At 36.2% G+C, this 22,768-nt stretch overlaps 1 protein-coding gene across 1 annotated transcript; it reads right to left on the reverse strand.

Annotated features, from left to right (window-relative positions):
* Nucleotides 1-19,211: 19,211 nt before the first annotated feature.
* LOC145161161 (transcription factor bHLH10-like) lies at nt 19,212-22,437 on the reverse strand. Its single transcript, XM_079080634.1, has 4 exons — nt 21,601-22,437; nt 20,980-21,417; nt 19,950-20,051; nt 19,212-19,381 (listed from the first exon to the last, which is right to left on the reverse strand). Exons 1-3 carry the CDS (start codon nt 22,288-22,290, stop codon nt 19,950-19,952), a joined length of 1,230 nt encoding a protein of 409 aa, XP_078936760.1. The 5' UTR covers nt 22,291-22,437; the 3' UTR covers nt 19,212-19,381.
* Between the last annotated feature and the right edge of the window lie 331 nt (nt 22,438-22,768).

Here is a 22,768-nt window from a genome sequence, read left to right on the forward strand (position 1 = left end):
TTCAGCTCCCTGTCGAGAACATACTCTTTGTCCTCGTAGCGGGTGACCATGCGGATGTTGCGGATCCAATCATTAAAGTTGGACCCATCAAATATCACCCTCCCACACAAGTTCATGAGTGAGAATGAGCCGGAAGGGGTTGAGCCAGAAGCGTTGTTGTTTAGAGTAGACATATGAATAGAAAAGAGACAAAGTTTTGATTAGATAAGAATCCCCAATTAAACACCCAAATGAGAAATTAGGGCTAGGACCCAACACAATTATTTACAATTCAGAAGAGGGATGTCGTAATCTAATTGCAAATAATTTTAAGGTAGGTAAATGACGATTTACCAAAGTCCACCATGAAAAACGAAAAAGAAAATTAAGTTTTAAATGAATTGAAATTCGTAGTTTCTTTTGAGATTCATTGAACTTTTCAATGGCATATTTAAATCTCGATATGCCCTTCAAGTTTGTGACTGGGATACCAAGGATCATAAACAATGTGTGAATAACCATGCAAATGTACTTGGTACTATCGATGTCATTTACCACCTAATCAATGTGTCGGTTAGCCACACACGCTCCATTGATCTATGATAAACATCTAGCTACCCTTTTCCACCTTTGCTAGTCCCAAATTAGTGTGTCGGTTAACCACACACGCTCTACTAACGACTTGGCAAGGTGCAAAGTGTAATTTCATGGAATAACATCATTTCACATTTTACCTAAAGTAACTAAGATTGGGAATTTGTAAAAACATTTAGTTACTTTATTAAAATCATTATATTTATTAATGAGGAATTAGTTGCCCTATCCTACCTGTTCGGCTAACGACCCTCCACCAATCAAGGAAGCGGTGGGTGAGAGTGGACACCCATTAAACCACCATTTTATAGGCAGTAACCTTATACCCCCTTATAGATCGGTTTCGTGAATGAGGCCTGCTAACGGTAAGACTAGCTCATCTTATACATTAATATATATATATATATATATATATATATATAATTATTCTTATAATATTATAATAATATAAGGGTTGAATTTTAAAGTTGTAAAATTCTAGGGTTTAGAATTTAAATGTTTCAAATTAAACCTTTTAATTAAAAATTTAAATCCCAAAACTGGAGGGAAAGTTTTGAAACTTTTCAAAACATCTTTTAGATCAAATTTCAAAATTAATTAAATAATCATATTATTAATCTTTATCACATAATTTGACCTAATCTATATCAAGGCAAGATAATTCAAATCAAAAATACAAATAATTAATTTTATCTTATAAACAAGTAATTATCTTATTTATTGACAATTATCTTTCAATTGAATTAGGATAATCACTACCATATTGAAACAATCGAATTTTATCACTCAAAAAGGTTTTTGGTAATTATCCCAATTCAGTTTTGGTCAAAATCCCGAAAAATCTGCCAACTGACGACCCGACTTGCCGAGTCACTGACTCGACTCGTTGAGTAGCACTGACTCATCCAGTTCATCAGGTGACTCGACGAGTTCATCATGCAGAGGCACAAATTTTCAACTTTTCAGCTTTGAACAAATTAGCAATGCATCAAATACAATAGAAAAACAACCTAGGCTTTGATACCACTGTTGGGTTATGAGCAAAACAACAATCCTATGGTGCATATGCAAACCCTAAAGCTTTGGATCTAGTTTTTCTATTTGTACATGCAATAATCATCCAAAGCTTGTAAAACCTAACCCTAGCATACAAAAAATCGATAAACATATCTAATAAACAAGTTAGAATGTTACCTTTGATTGTAGCTTGATAACCTTGCGCTTTTGAGAACCTAACACCTCAAGTGCGATGCCTCTAATAGATCACAAACACCAAAACAATTGGAGAATAATAGAGAGAGAAAGGAGAGGCTATTTTCGACTCTAGGAATCCTTCTAGGGTTGTGGTAGCCGAAATTGTGGTGCCAAGGGGTCCTTTATATAGTTGAGCAGTTATGGTTTCATTCAAAATCCTAATCTAGTTGCTTAATCCTTAAGCAGCCCAAAGGATCCTTCCAGAAGGCCCCTTGGACGATTTCTATGTGTACACCCATATAGAATTCGCCCATTGCTTCCTTATGGATCCTAAGACCAACTTTGTAACTATCTTATAATTACAGTATCAGTCCCCTTGATTTAATTAATCTCTTTTGACCATAAAATTAATTCTAAATTAATTCTTGACCAATATTAATTAATCAATATGATCTCTCTTTTAATATATTATTCATATAATATATTAATAAACCATAAAAACCTCTTTCTCCATTATTCATCCAGTCAAGTTGCTTTGGTGAAGGCAACCCAAAAGGACCATGCTACAATCGGGTCAAGTACATACCAAATATAGTTATGGTCTTAGACACCTAATCCAATAATATTTTCATTGTAAAAGGAGAGAGAGAAATTGTTATGGACATTCGAAAAAAGATTGTAACTTTTCAACATGGTGATTTTTAGTGAAGCTTGAAAAATAATTACTGAAGTCGGGTGTTTTTGGTTTCTCCATGAGCATATTGGAGTTTATTTTTTGCGATTGACTACACACATTATTAATTCGATTTTGGTTCTTCTTGATCAAGTTTTATTGAAAATTTAGATCTTGATTTGTTACATGGCGTTTTTAGATGTTCATGCCTTTAACGAATGTTCTTCATGATTATTTTGAGGACTGATGTGATGTTGAGGGGGAGTTCTTAAAATTATTAGAGGAGCATAGGAGTGATTCAAAATGCTTGATCCGAAGTGGGTATTTTTGAGGGTTTTCACTACAAAGGCATATTTTTAGGATTACTTTCGATAGCTCGGGTTGATTATTTCTTTTGGAGATTTTTCTATATTGTTACATATCCTAGAGCCCATCGTTGCTTAACGACCGTGGAAGATTGGTGTTTTTGGATTTCTCCATGATTGCTTCTTATTATGATGTCACAAATGGACTTCTTATTCGCTAGTTGCTTTTCAAGATTTAGAATCTCGTTATCCATTCCAAACATTAAGGGAAGAATGTTGGATGCAAAGTTCTTCATAGAGGATGACAAAGAAAAGACTTGGAAGACCATTTAAACATGTAGGTTTTATGCCTTATGACTTGAGTAAGAAAGAGACTTGTACTTTCACCTCTATATATAGTGAATGTCTTATCATTTGTAGAGTGTGCTTGAGAGATATAGTTTATTGAGAGTTGTGACTTGAGTTAATATTTAGATTATATCTAGTTCCTTTATGTAACTCCTCACTATGATCGAATATATCTATCACAACTAGGAATTCTATGCTTTTGTAACAATAACAATGATAACATTTGTAACCATAAATTTGAAAACATGTATGATGTTCATTCAATAACACCAAAGTTCCATCAAACACCCTATACAAACACTTCAAATAGTCAACAAAAGATTGGAAACCCTAAAAATCCCGATTTAAGTCCAATATGGACTAGGATTTTCTTATTGGGCCTAATGGGCCAATAAGCTTCCAATTTGACTATTTTGGGCTTAGAACTCTTAATTGGGCTCTAATTCAACCCAGCTTCATGAAATTTAACATTTTAGGCCATATTGGGCCTAAAATGGAATAAACTACTGCAATAAGCCTTATTGGGCCATGACTAATCTAATTAGCCCTAATGGGCCACAAACCTATTCTATTATGCTAAATGGGCCGTGAACCATCCAAAGAAGCCCAATAGGCCGAAAATCTCCTCTATGAACCTCATGATTTCGAACCAAGGCTAGAGGTGGGCCAAATTAATCCATGTTTCTTTTATTAGGCCCAACTCGGCCCAACATAAAAAAAAAGGAAAAAGGGAATGGTGATAAGGGTGGACTTAGGAGGTGCCACCTCCATATTGTCCATCATGTATCCATGCAAGACTTACACTTCCCCATGCACCTATCAACTCACACCTCTCTCTTCTTCCCTCTCTTCTTATTGTCTTCGGCCGAGAGCATCAACACACCCACACACATAATTCATTTCAAACACTTCCAAATTCTCTCAAGAACACCTTCATTCATCCCTCAAAATTTCGAGAATTACAAGCATTCCAAGAAGGTTCTTCACTCATATCATAAATCTTTGGTAAGTTGTTGTTTAGATCCATGAATTAGCTTCTTGAATTCATCAAAAATCCCTTCCTAACTCATACAAAAATTCGTGATCTACTCCTTAGAATCCATCTAAGCCAAAGTCCTATCAAGAAGTTTGCTAGTGCCGAGAATCTGATCAATTTCTTCCATTTCTTCTTCAAAACCGTGAGCAACTAAGGAAGGTGAGTTCATACCCCCTTGTTTTCGGTTTTTACTTGTTTTTGGGGGAGAATACAAGTACTATGTGTTGATCTATATGTGTATGTTTGTCATATGTGATTTCTTTAGTTTATGTTGTGAAAATATGATTTTATTTGCTAAATCTTAAAATCTATGGCTAAAGTGTGAAGGATACATAAACAAATAACATAATAAACAACATACTTCAAAGATCTAAGAGTCTTTAGGCTTAAGAAGTAAAAACAAAGTCAAAAATCCTTAAAAGTGTCATTTCTGCAAAAATAACAACGATTTGGGTAAAATATGATATTTTCGGTTTTACAAGGATAAAATAGTATTATTTACATAAAAATCTGACTTTTATGAAAATAACACTTTTCTAGGGGTCAAAAACGTAAATTGTAGTTTATTGGGCTTACATTTTGGGCCTCGCGGGTTTTTGGGCCCAAAGTTGCGAAAAAGGGGAGTTTTGGGGGCTGAAGTGGTAAACTTATCAAAATATGAGTCTAAAACGTGAATAAACTGTTTTAGGGGCTGAAAATGACTTTGATGCAAAAATTTGACTAAAAATGCAAAGTTTTTGATTTTGGGGTCAAAATTGTAAAACTTACGGAATTTGAGCCAAAAATGTAAACTTTTTACAAATAAGGGCTGGAAATGGCAAATACAATAAGTTTTGGGCTGAAATTATTATTTAAATAAAGTTTGGGTCGAAAATGTCATGAAAAATGATTTAAGGACCAAAAATGTCAATTTTCATAAAAAGGGACTAAAAGTGCCATTTTTATAGATAAAGGGGCTGAAATGGTCAAACTAAATGTTTTTGGGCCGAATAGGCAAATATTAAATTATTGGGTTAAAAATATTAAGTTTATAACGCATGATTTTTATATATATATATATATATATATATATATATATATATATATATATATATATATATATATATATATGTGTGTGTGTGTGTGTGTGTGTGTGTATAACCAAAGCTCCGTTATAAATCAAACGTCAAAGTATTTTAACACTTCGAATAAACATTTAGTTACAACAAATACCTACACTACGAACTTAAAATCGATAAACTATAAATGATTCAATGATTGGGCTCAAAAATCTTCTGTTCGTGCTATTGGGTCCTTGTGGCCCAATATCATGATTATTGGGGCCAATATATTCACACATGTTTATTGGGCTTCCGGTGACCCAATTACATACCCAATGGGCCTTTGTTAACCAAGAGGAGAACATCAAACCAATTTTTATAACAACTAAAATATCTTAGGAATAATAATAGTTTATTTATATACCCTCCTTACGTGTTCCTCATCACAGTCACCATGGAGGAGGAGCATCAAAGCATTCAGTTTCACTAGGCCCTGGTGGCCCACGGAATGATTGAAGACGACCCCGAGGAAGGACAAGGGGCAGCACCCGGCATTGGGCCCGACGAGTACACAGATACGGACTACGAGTTTGAGGGGACCGATGACGACATGGGGGAGGAAAGAGACACAGACGAAGCCCCCGTCAAACCACCTACTTACGAGACACACCAGGACCACCCCGCCCCACAAGGAAATCCCGTGGGTGAGGATCGTTCTCCGGAAGCAGAGGCTGCCACACTTCGGCAACAGCTATTTTCCATGGAGGCACGAGTCGTACAAGTTGAGCAGGAAAGGGATGAGGTCATCGGGGAAATGACCGAGATGGATCAGTTATTGGCACAACATTTTGGGATATGACTTCCCTACCACCGTTAGACACCTCCTGGTGTGTTTAGAATCAATAGACCCCCTACTAGTGCTATGTTCTCTCATACTTACCATGTTATGTACTACCGACTCCATGTTTAAGTGATTACACTACTCATAGAGTCGTTATGCTGTCGAACTTTGTACCCTTATGTATGCCCTTTCGGGAAAATTTTCATGTATCAAAGTACGGATATTATTAGTGGAAAATATTATGGTTTTATCGTGATATTGTTATTTGCTATGTGTTTTATATTCTTATTGTTTGGTGTAAATATATGAAATCACTTAGATGCACATTCGATTCACGGAATTCCCAACTTAAATACAATACGTACTCAACATCTTTTTGTTCCATAACAGCAAGATGCCGCAAAGACCAAACCGTGGAAACAATCAACCACCGACGCCACCAGAAATCAACTCAGTTGCATTTCAAGCAGCTGTATCTGCTGCAGTCACAGCAGCACTGGCGCAGATCAACAATGGGAACAATGGTGGAGGCAACAGACAGGGGGCCGAAAGTTCAAACAACGGGATGAACCAAGGACCTACCAAGACATGCTCTTACAAAGATTTCACCAACGCCAAACCACGAACCTTTAATGGCACAGGGGGAGTGATAACCCTGAAGAGATGGATTGAAAAGGTGGAATCGGTGTTCGAGATATGCGGATGCCCTGAAGAAGTCAAGGTGAAGTTTGCAGCATGTACATTTGTTGATCAAGCTCTCACCTGGTGGAATGAACATGTGGAGGCTATGACTCTTCCGGTGGCTAATTCCATGCCATGGACGGAATTGAAGGAAATGCTAATGGCTGAATACTGCCCACGTGACGAAGTTCAGAAAATGGAGCAAGAGTTATGGAATCTCAACGTCCGAAACTCCGACGTCGATGCTTACATATCAAGGTTTAGTGAACTGTCTCTGTTGTGCCCTGGCATGATTACTTCGGAAGGGAAGAAAATCGAACGATTCATCTGGGGATTAACCTCCCCAATTCAAGGAAACGTGATAGCCGCAATTCTTGAAACCTTTGACAGTGCCAAGAGGTTGGCCAAAAAGTTGTACGACCACAACAACAAGAAGGGCAAGAAAGCAGGGGAAACTGAAAGCAAGAAGGAGAGTGATAAAAAGAAGGGAAAGAATAACAAGCGGAAGAGACGACAAGGCACCGAGTCGTCAAAGAAACAACAAACAGTGACATTTCATGTTGCAACCACCCAAGTTCTCTCCACCCCACATGCTCCAGCCTCATCCACCCCAAGTGCCCCTAAGCAGTATTCCGGAAATCTCCCAAAGTGCAACAAGTGCAATCTCCATCACAATGGTGAATGCAGGGAGATGCATTGTACCAGTTGCAAACGAAAGGGTCACACGGCAAAATACTGTAGGACCTATCCTCCCCAGAACCAGCAACAGGGAAACAACAACAACAACCGCAACAACAACCACAACAACACCACCAACAACAACGACAACAACGCTGGGGCTAGCCACACTTGTTATGTATGTGGAAGGACTGGACATTTCTGTCGAAACTGCCCCAATGTCAACAACCAAGGGAATGGAGGAGCAGGGAGAGTGCTGACCATGGTCCAAGGAGAAGCGATTCAGGATCCCACTGTTGTCACTGGTACGTTTCTCCTTAACAACACATATGCATGCATCCTGTTTGATACCGGGGCCGAGCGGAGTTTTGTGAGTAATAAATTCAAACATTTGCTAAAACAACAACCCCAAAAGCTTAATGAAACCATTACGGTGGAAATGGTTAATGGGAAAACAGAATCAACTGGGGAAATATACGTAGGATGTACCCTAACCTTAAATCACCACGCATTTCAAATAAACTTGATGCCTGTAACTATTAGGAGTTTTGATGTGATTATCGGCATGGATTGGTTGAGCCCCCATCATACCGAAATTATGTGTCGCGAGAAGGCCGTTCGCCTTCATCTCCCTAACAACGAAACCCTAATCATATACAGAGACAAACCCAGTACGAACCTTCGTCTTATCTCATGTATTAAGGCACAAAAGTGTCTACAAAAGAAGGACTTTGCGTTTCTGGCTCACATCGTGGATAAATCCAAGGAAGAGATTAATATTCGAGACATCCCAGTGGCTTGCGATTTCCCTGACATCTTTCTTGAAGATCTTCCGGGGATACCCCCAGAAAGACAAGTCGAGTTCCGAATCGACCTTGTGCCAGGAGCTACTCCCATCGCCAAATCGCCCTATAGGTTGGCTCCTGCGGAGATGCAAGAATTGTCAAGCCAACTCAGCGAACTCTTGAACAAAGGATTCATCCGACCCAGCTTCTCACCTTGGGGAGCTCCGGTCCTTTTTGTTAAGAAGAAGGACGGATCCTTTAGGATGTGCATCGATTATAGAGAGCTGATTAAGCTCACTATCAAGAATCGCTACCCATTTCCAATAATCGACGATCTATTCGACCAGCTTCAAGGAGCAAATTACTTCTCTAAGATAGATCTGCGATCCGGCTACCATCAACTCAAGGTCCGGGAGGAGGATATCCCCAAGACCGCTTTCCGAACTCGCTATGGACATTATGAATTTGTTATAATACCCTTCGGTCTAACAAATGCCCCTGCCGCATGTATGGACCTGATGAATCGAGTTTGCAGACCATTCCTCGACAACTTTGTCATCGTTTTCATCGACGATATCCTGGTCTATTCCCGAAGCGAAGAGGAACATGGTTAACATCTCCGACAAATCTTGGAAACCCTGCGAGCCGAAAAGTTATACGCAAAACTCTCTAAGTGTGAGTTCTGGCTCCGTAGCGTAAACTTTTTGGGTCATGTTGTCAGCCAAGAAGGGATACATGTGGACCCTTCTAAGATCAAAGCTATTAAAGGATGGGCAGTCCCAACGACACCCACAAAAATTCGTCAATTTCTGGGTCTCGCAGGCTATTATAGAAGATTCATCTAGAACTTCTCCAGAACAGCCAAGCCTCTTACCATGCTTACACAAAAGGGTGTACCATTTGAATGGACAGAAAAGCAGGAGGTTGCCTTCCGAACTCTGAAACGAGCTCTCTGTAGTGCACCTGTACTATCATTACCCGAGGGAACTGAGGACTTTGTAGTTTACTGCGATGCTTCGAATCAGGGCTTAGGTTGTGTACTCATGCAGCGTGGGAAGGTGATAGCTTATGCATCCCGACAACTAAAAACACATGAGGTGAATTATACCATCCATGATCTCGAATTGGGAGCTGTGGTCTTTGCTTTGAAGATTTGGAGGCACTACCTTTATGGTACGAAGTGCACCATTTTCACCGACCACAAGAGCCTCCAACACATTTTAAATCAAAAAGAGTTAAACGTGAGGCAGCGAAGATGGGTTGAGCTGCTAAACGATTATGAGTGCGAAATCAAGTACCACCCAGGCAACGCTAACGTGGTAGCCGATGCCTTGAGTCGGAAAGAATACTCAAATCGTCGTGCGAAAACTCTTTCAATAACCATTCAATCCCATCTATTCTCACAAATCAAAGAAGCTCAGTTTGATGCCATGAAGACAAAAAACAGAACAAGCGAAGCATTACGTGGAATGGAAAAGAACTTCGAAGTCAAGGAGGATGGAACATATTATTTCATGAACCGAATTTGGGTCCCTCAACTTGGGGGATTCAGAGAAGTAGTCATGAATGAGGCTCATAAGACACGATACTCCATCCATCCGGGTTCAGATAAAATGTACCTGGATATCAAGCAATATTATTGGTGGCCTAACATGAAAGCAGAAATTGCCACTTACGTTAGCAAGTGCCTCACTTGCGCTAAAGTGAAGGTAGAATATCAAAAGCCCTCGGGACTATTACAACAGCCGGTAATACCCGAGTGGAAATGGGAAAAATTTACCATGGACTTTGTGACCAAATTACCCAAGTCAACTGAAGGATTGAATGCTATATGGGTGATAGTCGATAGGTTGACAAAATCCGTCCATTTTCTGCCAATAAAGGAATCATACAAGATGGAACGATTGACGAGAATCTACATCAAGGAAATTGTGAGACTCCCTGGAGTACCAATATCTATCATCTCAGATCGAGATAGTAGATTCACTTCACGCTTTTGGCAAACACTTCAAAAGGCTATGGGAACACAACTCGATATGAGCACTGCTTACCATCCACAGACGGATGGTCAAAGTGAGCAAACCATTCAAACGCTTGAAGATATGCTTCAAGCATGTGTGATAGACTTTGGAAGGTCGTGGGATATCCACTTGCCTTAAATTGAGTTTTCGTACAACAACAGTTATCACACAAGCATCAAAGTTGCTCCTTTTGAAGCATTATATGGGCGTAAATGTAGATCACTGTTGTGTTAGGCTGAGGTGGGTGACACTCAGCTAGCAAGAGGACAGACACCAAACAATGCTTTAACAGGGCCAAAAATCATACGTGAAACGACAGAGAAGATAGTTCAAATAAGAGCTCGACTTCAAGCATCACGAGACCGACAGAAGAGCTATGCTGATAAACGGCGAAAGCCCTTGGAATTTCAGGTCGGGGATCGGGTTTTGTTAAAGGTCTCTCCCTGGAAAGGGGTGATTTGTTTCGGGAAACGGGGAAAGTTAAACCCACGATACATTGGGCCATTCGAGATTCTTGCCTGAATCGGTCCAGTGGCCTATAGGCTGCAGCTACCTGTTGAGCTCAGCAGCGTACACCCCGTGTTCCATGTTTCCAATCTAAAAAAGTGCTTGTCCGATGAAACTATTGTCATCCCATTGGAAGAAATCGAAATCAACGAGAATCTCCTGTTCATCGAGGAACCAGTTGAAATCATGGACAGGGAAGTGAAGCGTACTAAGCAAAGTCGCATTCCGATTGTGAAGGTTCGATGGAACGCAAAGCGCGGACCGAAATTCACATGGGAACGCGAAGACCAGATGAAGCAAAAGTACCCTCACTTATTCTCGCATTCTCAAACCTAGCTTCAAAGAGAATTTCGGGACGAAATTCCCTCTAACGGGGGGATGATGTCACAACTAGGAATTCTATGCTTTTGTAACAATAATAATGATAACATTTGTAACCAAAAATTTGAAAACATGCATGATCTTCATTCAATAACACCAAAGTTCCATCAAACACCCTATACAAACACTTCAAATAGTCAACAAAAGATTGGAAACACTAAAAATCCCGGTTTAAGTCCAATATAGACTAGGATTTTCTTATTGGGCCTAATGGGCCAATAAGCTTCCAATTTGACTATTTTGGGCTTAGAACTCTTAGTTGGGCTCTAATTCAACCCACCTTCATGAGATTTAACATTTTGGGCCATATTGGGCCTAAAATGGAATAAACTACTCCAATAAGCCTTATTGGGCCATGACTAATCTAATTAGCCCTAATGGGCCACAAACCTATTCTATTATGCTAAATGGGCCGTGAACCATCCAAAGAAGCCCAATGGGCCGAAAACCTCCTCTATGAACCTCATGATTTCGAACCAAGGCTAGAGGTGGGCCAAATTAATCCATGTTTCTTTTATTAGGCCTAACTTGGCCCAACATAAAAAAAAAAGGAAAAAGAGAATAGTGATAAGGGTGGACTTAGGAGGTGCCACCTACATATTGTCCATCATGTATCCATGCAAGACTTACACTTCCCCATGCACCTATCAACTCACACCTATCTCTTCTTCTCTCTTTTCTTATTGTCTTCGTCCGAGAGCATCAACACACCCACACACATAATTCATTTCAAACACTTCCAAATTCTCTCAAGAACACCTTCATTCATCCCTCAAAATTTCGAGAATTACAAGCATTCAAAGAAGGTTCTTCACTCATACACCCTTGCTTTCGGTTTTTACTTGTTTTTGGGGGAGAATACAAGTACTATGTGTTGATCTATGTGTGTATGCTTGTTATATGTGATTTCTTTAGTTTATGTTGTGGAAATATGATTTTATTTGCTAAATCTTGAAATCTATGGCTAAAGTGTGAAGGATACATAAACAAATAACATAATAAACAACATACTTCAAAGATCTAAGAGTCTTTAGGCTTAAGAAGTAAAAACAAAGTCAAAAATCCTTAAAAGTGTCATTTTTGCAAAAATAACAAAGATTTGGGTAAAATATGATATTTTCGGTTTTACAAGGATAAAATAGTATTATTTACATAAAAATATGACTTTTATGAAAATAACACTTTTCTAGGGGTCAAAAACATAAATTATAGTTTATTGGGCTTACATTTGGGCCTCACAGGTTTTTGGCCCCAAAGTTGCGAAAAAGGGGAGTTTTGGGGGCTGAAGTGGTAAACTTATCAAAATATGAGTCTAAAACGTGAATAAACTATTTTAGGGGCTGAAAATGACTTTGATGCAAAATTTTGACTAAAAATGCAAAGTTTTTGATTTTGGGGTCAAAATTGTAAAACTTACGGAATTTGAGCCAAAAATGTAAACTTTTTACAAATAAGGGCTGGAAATGGCAAATACAACAAGTTTTGGGCTGGAATTATTATTTAAATAAATTTTGCGTCGAAAATGTAAAGAAAAATGATTTAAGGGCCAAAAATGTCAATTTTCATAAAAAGGGACTAAAAGTGCCATTTTTATAGATAAAGGGGTTGAAATGGTCAAACTAAATGTTTTTGGGCCGAATAGGCAAATATTAAATTATTGGATTAAAAATATCAAGTTTATAACGCATGGTTTTTAAATATATATATATATATATATATATATATATATATATATATATATGTGTGTGTGTGTGTGTGTAACCAAAGCTCCGTTATAAATCAAACGTCAAAGTATTTTAACACTTCGAATAAACATTTAGTTACAACAAATATCTACACTACGAACTTAAAATCGATAAATTATAAATGATTCAATGATTGGACTCAAAAATCTTCTGTTCGTGCTATTGGGTCCTTGTGGCCCAATATCATGATTATTGGGCCCAATATATTCACACATGTTTATTGGGCTTCCGGTGACCCAATTGCATACCCAATGGGCCTTTATCATCTTTAATATGCTATTGGGCCTTAGTGGTCCATTTGCATTGCTAATATGGTCCTAAACTTTCATCATATGCTTAATGGGCTATAACGTGTCCGTAGCATACTCGACAGCCTTTAATAACATACCAAGTTAGTGGGCCTCCGTTGTCCTATTTTCTTTGTCTGTTAGGCTTACCTTATATTAAAGTATACATAAATCGGGTTGTAAAACAATGTTATTCAATTTCATTTGGATTTAGTGAGAAATAACGGGTGACACCAATAAGTGTCGGTCGTAGTCTGTAGTTATAATCAGAGTCTCCTGGAGGGAGAGCGAGAGTTTGTGTATAGATCTATACGGGGGTGACTCCCCCACACCTGAGTTGTTCGCTACAGTTAGACTCGGCCAGTCTAGGGTGACAAAATCTTAATTCAAGACCGACATTCGATAAAATGCCAAGACAGGCAAATTAGTCATTATTATGCATGGTTATAACGACTCACATAGAGATCCATTATCATCTAAGTAATCATGGGAAATCATATTCATACGCTGTGACGATGCAAAGAAATTATACAATAATACAGAACTATCATACCTTTTATATCGGAAAACATCGGGTTTTCCGGGGAACAACATTATTCACTTCTACTTACAACAACTATGATACAAGGAACTATTATGAAAGGCATTTCACTTTTACATGTTTTGAAATCATATACACGTATACTTATGGATCATCACATTTTTTTGTAAACAATTTATGTTACAGAAAATATCGGATTTTCTGGGTTTTACAAACAATACAAAACATTTTCACATCAAACCTGCTTATGAACTCACAAACATTATATAAGTTGACCGTTTTCAAAATAACTTGTGTTCTCAGGCAACCGTTAGAATGAAGAATTATCAAGCGTGTTTCTAAACGTCTTTTGTGTTATGTCAATCGATAAACAATTTATGTTTAGGGATTATGTAATGTAAACAATGTACTTGATGTGAACAATGGCGGTTGTAATGTATTAATGCATGGTGAAGTTTATGTTATGTTTCATGTATATTCATTGTGATGATATTTCAATTTAAGTCACACGAGCCCTCGGACGTTTCCGCCGTCTGGTTCGGGGGTGTGACAATATCTTGTAGCACCCAAATCATCGTTTTGATTGTGTTCTTATTATTTCCGCATGTCAAATCAAGCTTTTATGCCTTAACAAACTCATATATCGAAAAAACAAAGAGACCTTGATAGTGGTGGTGGGTTTTGATTTGAGATTTTGGTTTCTATAGGGGCGACAGTGATGAATTGTGACATCCCCATTTTCACGGTCAGAAAAGACCAATTTTGTTTATGCTTTATAAAAATCAGAGTACTTCTTTTAATAAAAATCTTGCGGAATTTGTTCCCAGAAAAACATGATAAATACGTTATCAAAGCATTTCCGAAGAAATGTATTTTTATTCATTTTAAAACATTTGGGATGTCATCGTCAATATAGAAAGATAAGTATAAACAGAACTTACATTCATTTACATTAGTGATCTACATCTCTTTTAAATCTCTCAGTGTAAAGTAACTTCATATCGACACCTGTGATACAAACAAACTGAGTGGGCCAGGTTGGGAAACCTGGTGAGTACATAGGGTTTTCAACCCACAATAATATAATTATTAGGTTTAATCATCAAACAATTAACCCAACTACCCATCCCCATTATCTTATTTACTCTTAAGGATCTACCCTAAGAATCAGCTATCTCTTGTTCATTCATTCCTAAGGATCATCCTAAGGAATCAACACGAAGTCTATCATCACCGGGGTTTAGGCACTAAGTCTGCATAGTCGCTAGGATTTATACAACAGGCACTAAGTCCGCATAGTCACCAAGGTTTTATACAACAGGCACTAAGTCTGCATAGTCGCCAGGGTTTTGGCACCAAGTCTGCATGATCGCCATGGTTTAGAGTACACCGGGTGAACAAATCGTTCACAACACCTACAGGTTGCGAGCCTGCTAGTGTTCCACTGGACTGACTAGAATAGTCCGTGGTTGTCATCCATACTCTGCTAGATGACGGGGCCAACATTTGGGAACAAGGCTTCTCACATCGTCCACCTCTCAGCCTTACCTCATGGTCTATATCACCTCTCAACTTGTCATCCAACTCATATTTCATCTACCCATGTTTTACCCCAACATATTATGTAGATATAAATACATACATGGTCCAGATCTGTAAAATAAAGTTTTACATCTTTTATCCAACATAAATTTTAAAGCATAAAATACATATATAGTCCATATCTGAAAAACAATGTTTACATCCTTCATCCAACATAACTTTCAAAGCATAAAATATTTATACAGTCTAGATCTGACAAATAATGTTTACATCTTTCATCCAGCATAACTTTCGAAGCATAAAATATATATACGGTCTAGATCTGAAGAAAAAGTTCAGATCTGAAGGAAAGAAGTTCAGATCTTTCATCCAACATAGATCTTAAATTATACAGTTTAGATCAGAGATGAGAAAGTGTAGATCTGAAGGAAAAAGTTTCAGATCTAAAAGAAAGAAGTATAGATCTTTCATCCAGTAAACATCTCAGGTAAACAGATGACATATATATACACATAGCACATAATTTATATAAAATACTTTATATCTATGTGTAAGATGAAAGGGACTATGCACTCACCTGATACGGAGTGATTCGGACATCACTTCGCTTCTAAAAATAATCTTCTTTGACGAAACCGGGAAGTTTGCTTGAAAACCGGGCTCTACACGGGCAGAGTTTCGAACCGAAAAACTCTTTTTATCGGAGACTCCAGGCTCTCCGAGGCTTCCTTCTAGAGCTAGAAAGGTTGCCTAGGCTTCTTTGGGTGTTTTGGGGAGTTAGAGAGAGAATTTAGAGAGAGAAAGTGAAGGTTGAAGGTGTGAGAGAAGTGTTGAACCCGACACCTCTATTTATAGGCTGTGAAACAACTCTACTCGATGATTTGGTACTTCTACTCGTCGAGTCCAGGCTAGGTGTCACCATTCTGGTGGCAGAACGTGGGTGGCCTACATTGTGCCACGTCACCCCTTTTGCAGCAGCACCATGCCGACTTCTAAACCTCGTAACTTTCGCATACGAGCTCCATTTTCGACGTTCTTTATATCCACGCGTAGGTAAAAACAAGATCTACAACTTTCCTTTTGACTCCGTCGGCTAATTCTTGACCGATCTTAAATTTAACAGTAGGAGGAGATTAGACTGTTAAATGACCGCGGAGAATTCGTAACTCCGTCATACAGACTCCGTTTTCGTCTATCTTTTTACTGTTGAGTTCCTACTAATGAGATCTTCAACTCTCATTTAGGTCGCGTAAGCCAAAAACCGCTCGAACTAAAATTCGAGTTTCGGGTCGTGCACTGCTAAGCCGAATCTTAGAAAAATCGTAACTTCCTCATACGAAGTCAGATTTGGGCGTTCTTTTTATGGATGTTCTCGGTTTAACATATACTACAACTTTTGTTTAGATCAGTAGGGCTAAAAAGTTCTCTATCGTAAATTCACTATTTACGTCTCCCTGTGCCGTGCCGGTTTTGCCGAAAAACTTCGACAGACCATAACTTGTTCGTTATAACTCGGAATTCGGCGTTCTTTATATGTACGGAACCCGTGAGACATATTCTACAACTTGGTTAAGATTATTTATTCTAAATAATCTTTTATCGAAAAGTCGTTTTCGACCCCTATTATCTCTAAATTGACTAGCCCGGATCTACGGGCGTTATACGAATGTGGCCCGTCGTTAGGGTTTTTATAGAGATTCTTGAGATAGATAAAGAGAGGGAGGAATTCAATTTATTAATTCAAACAAGGTATAATGACGCCATACATCTTTCTTTTAAGTTTTTCTTTAATGACCATGATGGAGCCATTGGATTAAGAATATTAATGGCTGTGAACATTTTATCTTCTTAGTAAATACCATGTTGATCCCCTCTCATGTATGCTTTAAGAGGTTGTATATTTCTAAAATTCTAAGACTTTTAACGTTTTAGTACATTAAAAATTTGTATATATATATATATATATATATATATATATATATATATATATATATATATATATATATATATATAGAGAGAGAGAGAAAGAGAGAGCAAACTTAAAAATACTAAGGACCCATTTAAAATGATAACTTTTTTCTAAACAACATTTTTCAAAAACAAAAACACATCATTCCACTCATTTCTTAACGATTAAGAGATTCATTGAAATTTTTTCACAAAATACATTTTTTTCTAACGCATATAGCGTATGTTCACATATGTTATATGCTATAAAAATATATATATAATCTTTAAATGAAACTCTTACATGCAACTTATATATGTTTTATGTTGTTTTTTTTTGTATATATATATGATCCAATGTTCTAAATGGCGTAAGGCGTGTCGTGACGACAAAGTCAAACCTCAAGTTTAACGAGCCATGACGAACCATGACGTTTTTCAAGACATGATGTAAGGCGACGATTTTGTTATTTATAATTATATTAACATATAAATATAAATTTATATAAATATAACTACTTTTTAGAAGTGTTATATTAATAACTAATAACAAAAATTTAACAAAAACACAAGAGTTGTATCCCCAATTAGAAGAGACATAACAAAGAGCAAAAAAACGTGTATCAAACGAAAAACACGCGTCATAACACGCCATAACGCGCCATGGCACATCATATCACGTCTTGCCACGTGTCACGTCTAACAACAACGTTATGAGGCTTTTCGTAACGGCGAAGCCACGCCTCACGCCTTTGGCGCGCCCCATAGCACGCCTTTTAGAACACTGATATATATATATATATATATATATATATATATATATATATATATATATATATATATATGAATCAAGGTTGTCGAGATCCCGATCATGATCATATAATCGTAAGATCTTAAGATCCTACTTATGAAAACCGCTACAGATCATAATAGGATCGCTTTATATGTAAGATCGTACATGGGATCGTAGGATCGGGATCCGATCCAATCCTACCACTCTTAGAAAATTGACAGTTTAATCCATATTTCAATTTTTTTAACCTATTTACTGATTGACCCTGTCTTCTTATCCAAATTTCACTGAATTTTACATATAGGAACACAGTGGAAAATTAAATTTCTTGAGGGTGATTATGGTAAAACTAACGAAACTCGTTAGTTTTGGTAACCCAAAATCCTCATTAAATCTGGATTATCATGACTTGCTTCCAAAGCAACTAATGACGGCCCAACCCTAATCTCGTTTAATATATAAACAATTCTTCCTCTTCAGAAGATGGTTACGATTTTAAGCTCTCGTTTTTCATCATACTTTCACAGAATCCTTTAGCAAATTGGCTTACGATCTCTGTGTCTAGAATCGTAAGTGTCCACTTGGATTATCATAGGCTGAATTTCTTATAACGCAGACATATAATAGAAATATCAGTTCGGAAAGTGATATCACGATCCAAGTTGGTATCCAGATCTCCACCACAAACCCTAAATTTCCCTACAACATTTCGGTGAGATCTTAGTATTCCGATCGTGCAAACCCGAAAACAATCATATATAAAATTCTGATCTTAACAACCTTGGTAAATAGTTTGGTTTGCCGTTTAAAAAAAAAAAAACTTGTTTAGTAGTTGTCTTTTTTAAGTTCCTTATCGTATAATTGTATTTAATATAGTAGATTTTAACTAATAAACGGGTATCAAACTGTACCTGTGTTCCATTGGGCCATTCAATATAGTTGAATTTATTCATTCCGGTTTGTTTGACTTTGACATTTCCTCCATAGTAGTATACAATATGATAGAGTTACGCGATCGAAATAAACTATAGGTGTTATAAAAACGTTAAAAAAATAAATTACCTATTAAATACAATAATTAAAAGATAGGTATTCAAAATATTAAATTATATATCTTTTGTTGTCATGACATTACCTATTAAAATTAATAAGCAAATATCATAATATGATCCAAATAATAAAAACTTGGTTGTTGTCCAAACTGCCCCTACCTTTATTTCTAATATATATATATATATATATATATATATATATATATATATATATATATATATATATATATTTTTTTTTTTTTTTTTTTTTGAACGTCAAATAATTATATATTTCTAATAATTAATTAGTAAAAAGCTGCTTGTAATGTGTTGTGTTAACTAATTAATCTAAAATCCCAAATCGTCTAAAACTTCCGTCCACTTATGCTATTCCAGAACTCTCCTCCTCAACGCCAAGATCATTTTTTGTCACTGCAATAAAAATAATGTCATATTAACAAAACCTATTAATACATAATTTAAAAAAAAAAAAAACTTAATGAAGAAAATTACAAGTACACTTATTATTCAGTTACTCTTGAACAATTTAGTGCTATTCTTGTATATTCATAAATTTTATAGTAGTTAAGATTATAATCGTAAAACTTCTACTATTATTATTAAAATTTTATTCAAGAAATGTAATCAAAATATTTATAATATCAGGTTATAAGCAAAAATACCCAAACAAATACATATTCATATGCAGCTTTAATAAAATTGAGATTGTGTCAATTATATACAAAGTAAACAAATCCACAGGTACAAAAACTTGCATACTTTGTATGCCCAATTCAAGAAACTTAAAACACTTTTTAGTGGGTCGTACATTATGCATAACATGTTGTACCTTCATAGTTAGTTAGTTGTACGATACCTTATGTATATAGTACCCCAGAACTTGTTGTATACTTCAGAAGAGAAGTACTTTACGATTGTACATTATGTATTAAAGGTTGTACGTCGTGCATTGTTCGTTGTACGTTGTGGATTTTCTTACCTAATAACCAGTAGTTGATGCGATACTTGCATAGTGTCTATCCACCACCTCAATTAGCTTATTTGCTATTGCACTTGCATAAACGGAAGACCCTTCACAAATCTGAATTCAAACAATTTTTTTTGGAATTTCTTATTTTTAAATAACAAAAAAAGTTAAATATATAAAAAAAACAATATAAATTCCTTTATCCTTTTATTTATTATACCATTCTACTTCATTGTATAATGAAAATTTTATCAAATTATAACAATATTATTTAGATTCAAAGTAATTTTTCATTGATATAGTGTTAATTTTTCAAAATAGTGTAAATTACAAAATTGACCCCTATTGTATCCCAAAAATACATTTTGAGTCCATTTTCATGGTCAGTCCAAATTAAAACTTTCATGCAGATTTGGTCTGTGTGGTATCCGAAAAGATATCGGAAATTGTCAGAAATGTCCTAATATTTTTGAAAAAATTTCATTTGTCTAAAAAAATTTTTGAACGGAAAGTCCCGATTATTTTATTTTGGCTAAAATTAACAAAAAGTCTTTTTTTTAACAGAAAATGATATATTATCGTGTAAAATCAAATAATCGGGACTTTTCTGTTCAAAAAAATAATTTTGGGACTGAAGTGAACTTTTCTGAAAATATTATGACTTTTCTGACAATTTTCCAAAAGAGTATAGTTTCAGTCTTTTTTTAGACGACAGTTAACTCAAGGGACTAGAATGAAAAAATGGACTTAAAGTGTAGTTTTTACGTTTAATGATATCAAAAAGACCAATTTTGCAATTTACTCTTCAAAATAAAATGTTCAGATAAAAAAGAAATAAAAATATAATGCTGCAATTTGGTAAGTTTTATAAAATACAATAACATAACACAAAAAATATAAAATATAATGTTGGAGTAAGGAAAAATTAGAGTAAAATGCTTATAATAAATAAACATATAAAAAAAGATTGCATTTTTTCCAAGAATTTGATGAGTTGTAACGTACAACCCAGTATGCATAACTATTGCTTAAACAGTTGTACCTTTGTATTGAATAGGTAACTGTAGAAATCGCCGATGAGTCCACCAGCAACATGATGAAGATCCAATTGAAGTTCATCAAGAACTTTGGAAACGAACAACAAGCAATTAATCTTCTTTTGTTGGACTAATTTGATTGTAACTTCATCATCAATGATTCGAACATCAACTTCCGTGTTCTTCGATTTTCTTTGAAGCCATGAACTCCTCAATGTGGAAGTCGAATTACCATTATACGCTTGTTGATCGTGATCTCCACCACCATTTGGCCTTGTACTGATGCTCTCAACATCTAATGTCGAATCATCTTCGGCTTTGTGTTTTTTCATCCTTCCTCGATTGCATCTCTTTCTTTCTACCAAAATCGTCAGTTCTTCCACTGTTCTTTTGAGCTCGTTTATGTATTCGATTGCGTCTCCTACTACAGATGCTCGATCCGCCTTTTGTGTTCATCATCAACCAAAATCAGTCAGAAATTAATGTGAATTTAATCTCTGTATTTTTTCAATTAAACTCGCAACATTTCAAATTGAAGGTGGTATTTGTTGTATTTTGCATAATCAAAACGAATTACATGAAACTGTTATCAAAATTGAGCAAAAGTATGAAAGGGTAATGTATACCTTGGTGGGATTTGGGACTAAGTTCTTCAGAGCATCAAATTTGTCGTTCAATTGTTGTCTTCTGTGCTTTTCGGTTGCAAAATGTTTAGTATCTTTAACATCTCTTCCTTTTCCAACGATTCCACTAATTTCTCCATTGAATTTCAAAATCCCATCTCCTTCATGATACAACTGATGAAGGTCTCCTCTTACACCTTCTCTCTCCATATCCATATCCCCAAATATCGACCCACCGCCTGTCAAATTATACCCGTTTGGCAAAGAATGAAGCAATTCTCTGAAGAACGGAGGTTGTGGAGGGAGGTTTAATGGAAGTAATGGATCATACGAGTTTTGATCCATATGGGTCGGGTTTGAAAACGAGATTGATGAGTTTGAGCATCTGGGTAACTGGAAAAGGTTGAGGAGATCAGGTGGGGTTGGATTGGGAGTGATTAAAGGCATGTTTGGGAAACAATTGTTATCGTTTCCGATTTGTATTTGATCATGAGAATGAGTTGTCCAGTTGAGGTCATGGATGATTTGATTTTGGTGTTCCATGTCCATGTTGATGAGCTGATAATCTGTTGATGCATCAATGGAGGAGAAATTTGGGTTTTGATGGAAGTTGTGGACATGGTCCTCTTGGTGATCGATGAGTGTAGGATCATAACAAGCACTTCCTTCGTACATTTCTGAATTCACCAGCATTTTGTGTGTCTAATTTTGGAAATTTTGTGGGGTTATATTGCAGGAAACAGAAGCAGTTTCTAGTTGCAGGATTAGGAATTAAGCAGAAATCGCCATTGGAGGAAAGAAAGAGAAATATGAAGGAGAAGTAGGTTGGGAGTAGGGGAATGGAAGTGAAGAAAAGGGCAAGCAAGGAAAGGAAGTTTGTTACTGGGTGTTTCTAGTGGGACCCACAGTTTATCTGTTTCTAAAAGATAGTAAATTCTTATATTTTGTTTTATTTAGAAAAAAGTAATATTTAAGAAGTAATAATATGTTTTCATTTATGTGTTATTTTTTTAATTATTATATATATATATATATATATATATATATATATATATATATATATATATATATATATATATATATATTAAAGTTGTGGACAAAAAGAACAGTAAAGCTGAGATATTTTTGCCACTTTTGGTCCCTTAAATTACATTTTCGGTCCCTCCATTTT

The sequence above is a fragment of the Lactuca virosa genome, chromosome 1 (genome assembly GCF_052849685.1).
Source record: "Lactuca virosa cultivar CGN04683 chromosome 1, Lactuca_virosa_CGN04683_v6, whole genome shotgun sequence".
Classification (NCBI taxonomy): Eukaryota; Viridiplantae; Streptophyta; class Magnoliopsida; order Asterales; family Asteraceae; genus Lactuca; species Lactuca virosa.

Excerpts from the sequence above, each read along its gene's own strand:
- LOC145161161 (XM_079080634.1), bottom strand. The coding sequence starts at position 22,290 with ATGCTGGTGAATTCAGAAATGTACGAAGGAAGTGCTTGTTATGATCCT. Across the intron at positions 21,418-21,600 it reads TAGTCCCAAATCCCACCAAG|GCGGATCGAGCATCTGTAGT; the intron begins GTATACATTACC and ends TGAACACAAAAG. Across the intron at positions 20,052-20,979 it reads GTTACCTATTCAATACAAAG|ATTTGTGAAGGGTCTTCCGT; the intron begins GTACAACTGTTT and ends GTTTGAATTCAG.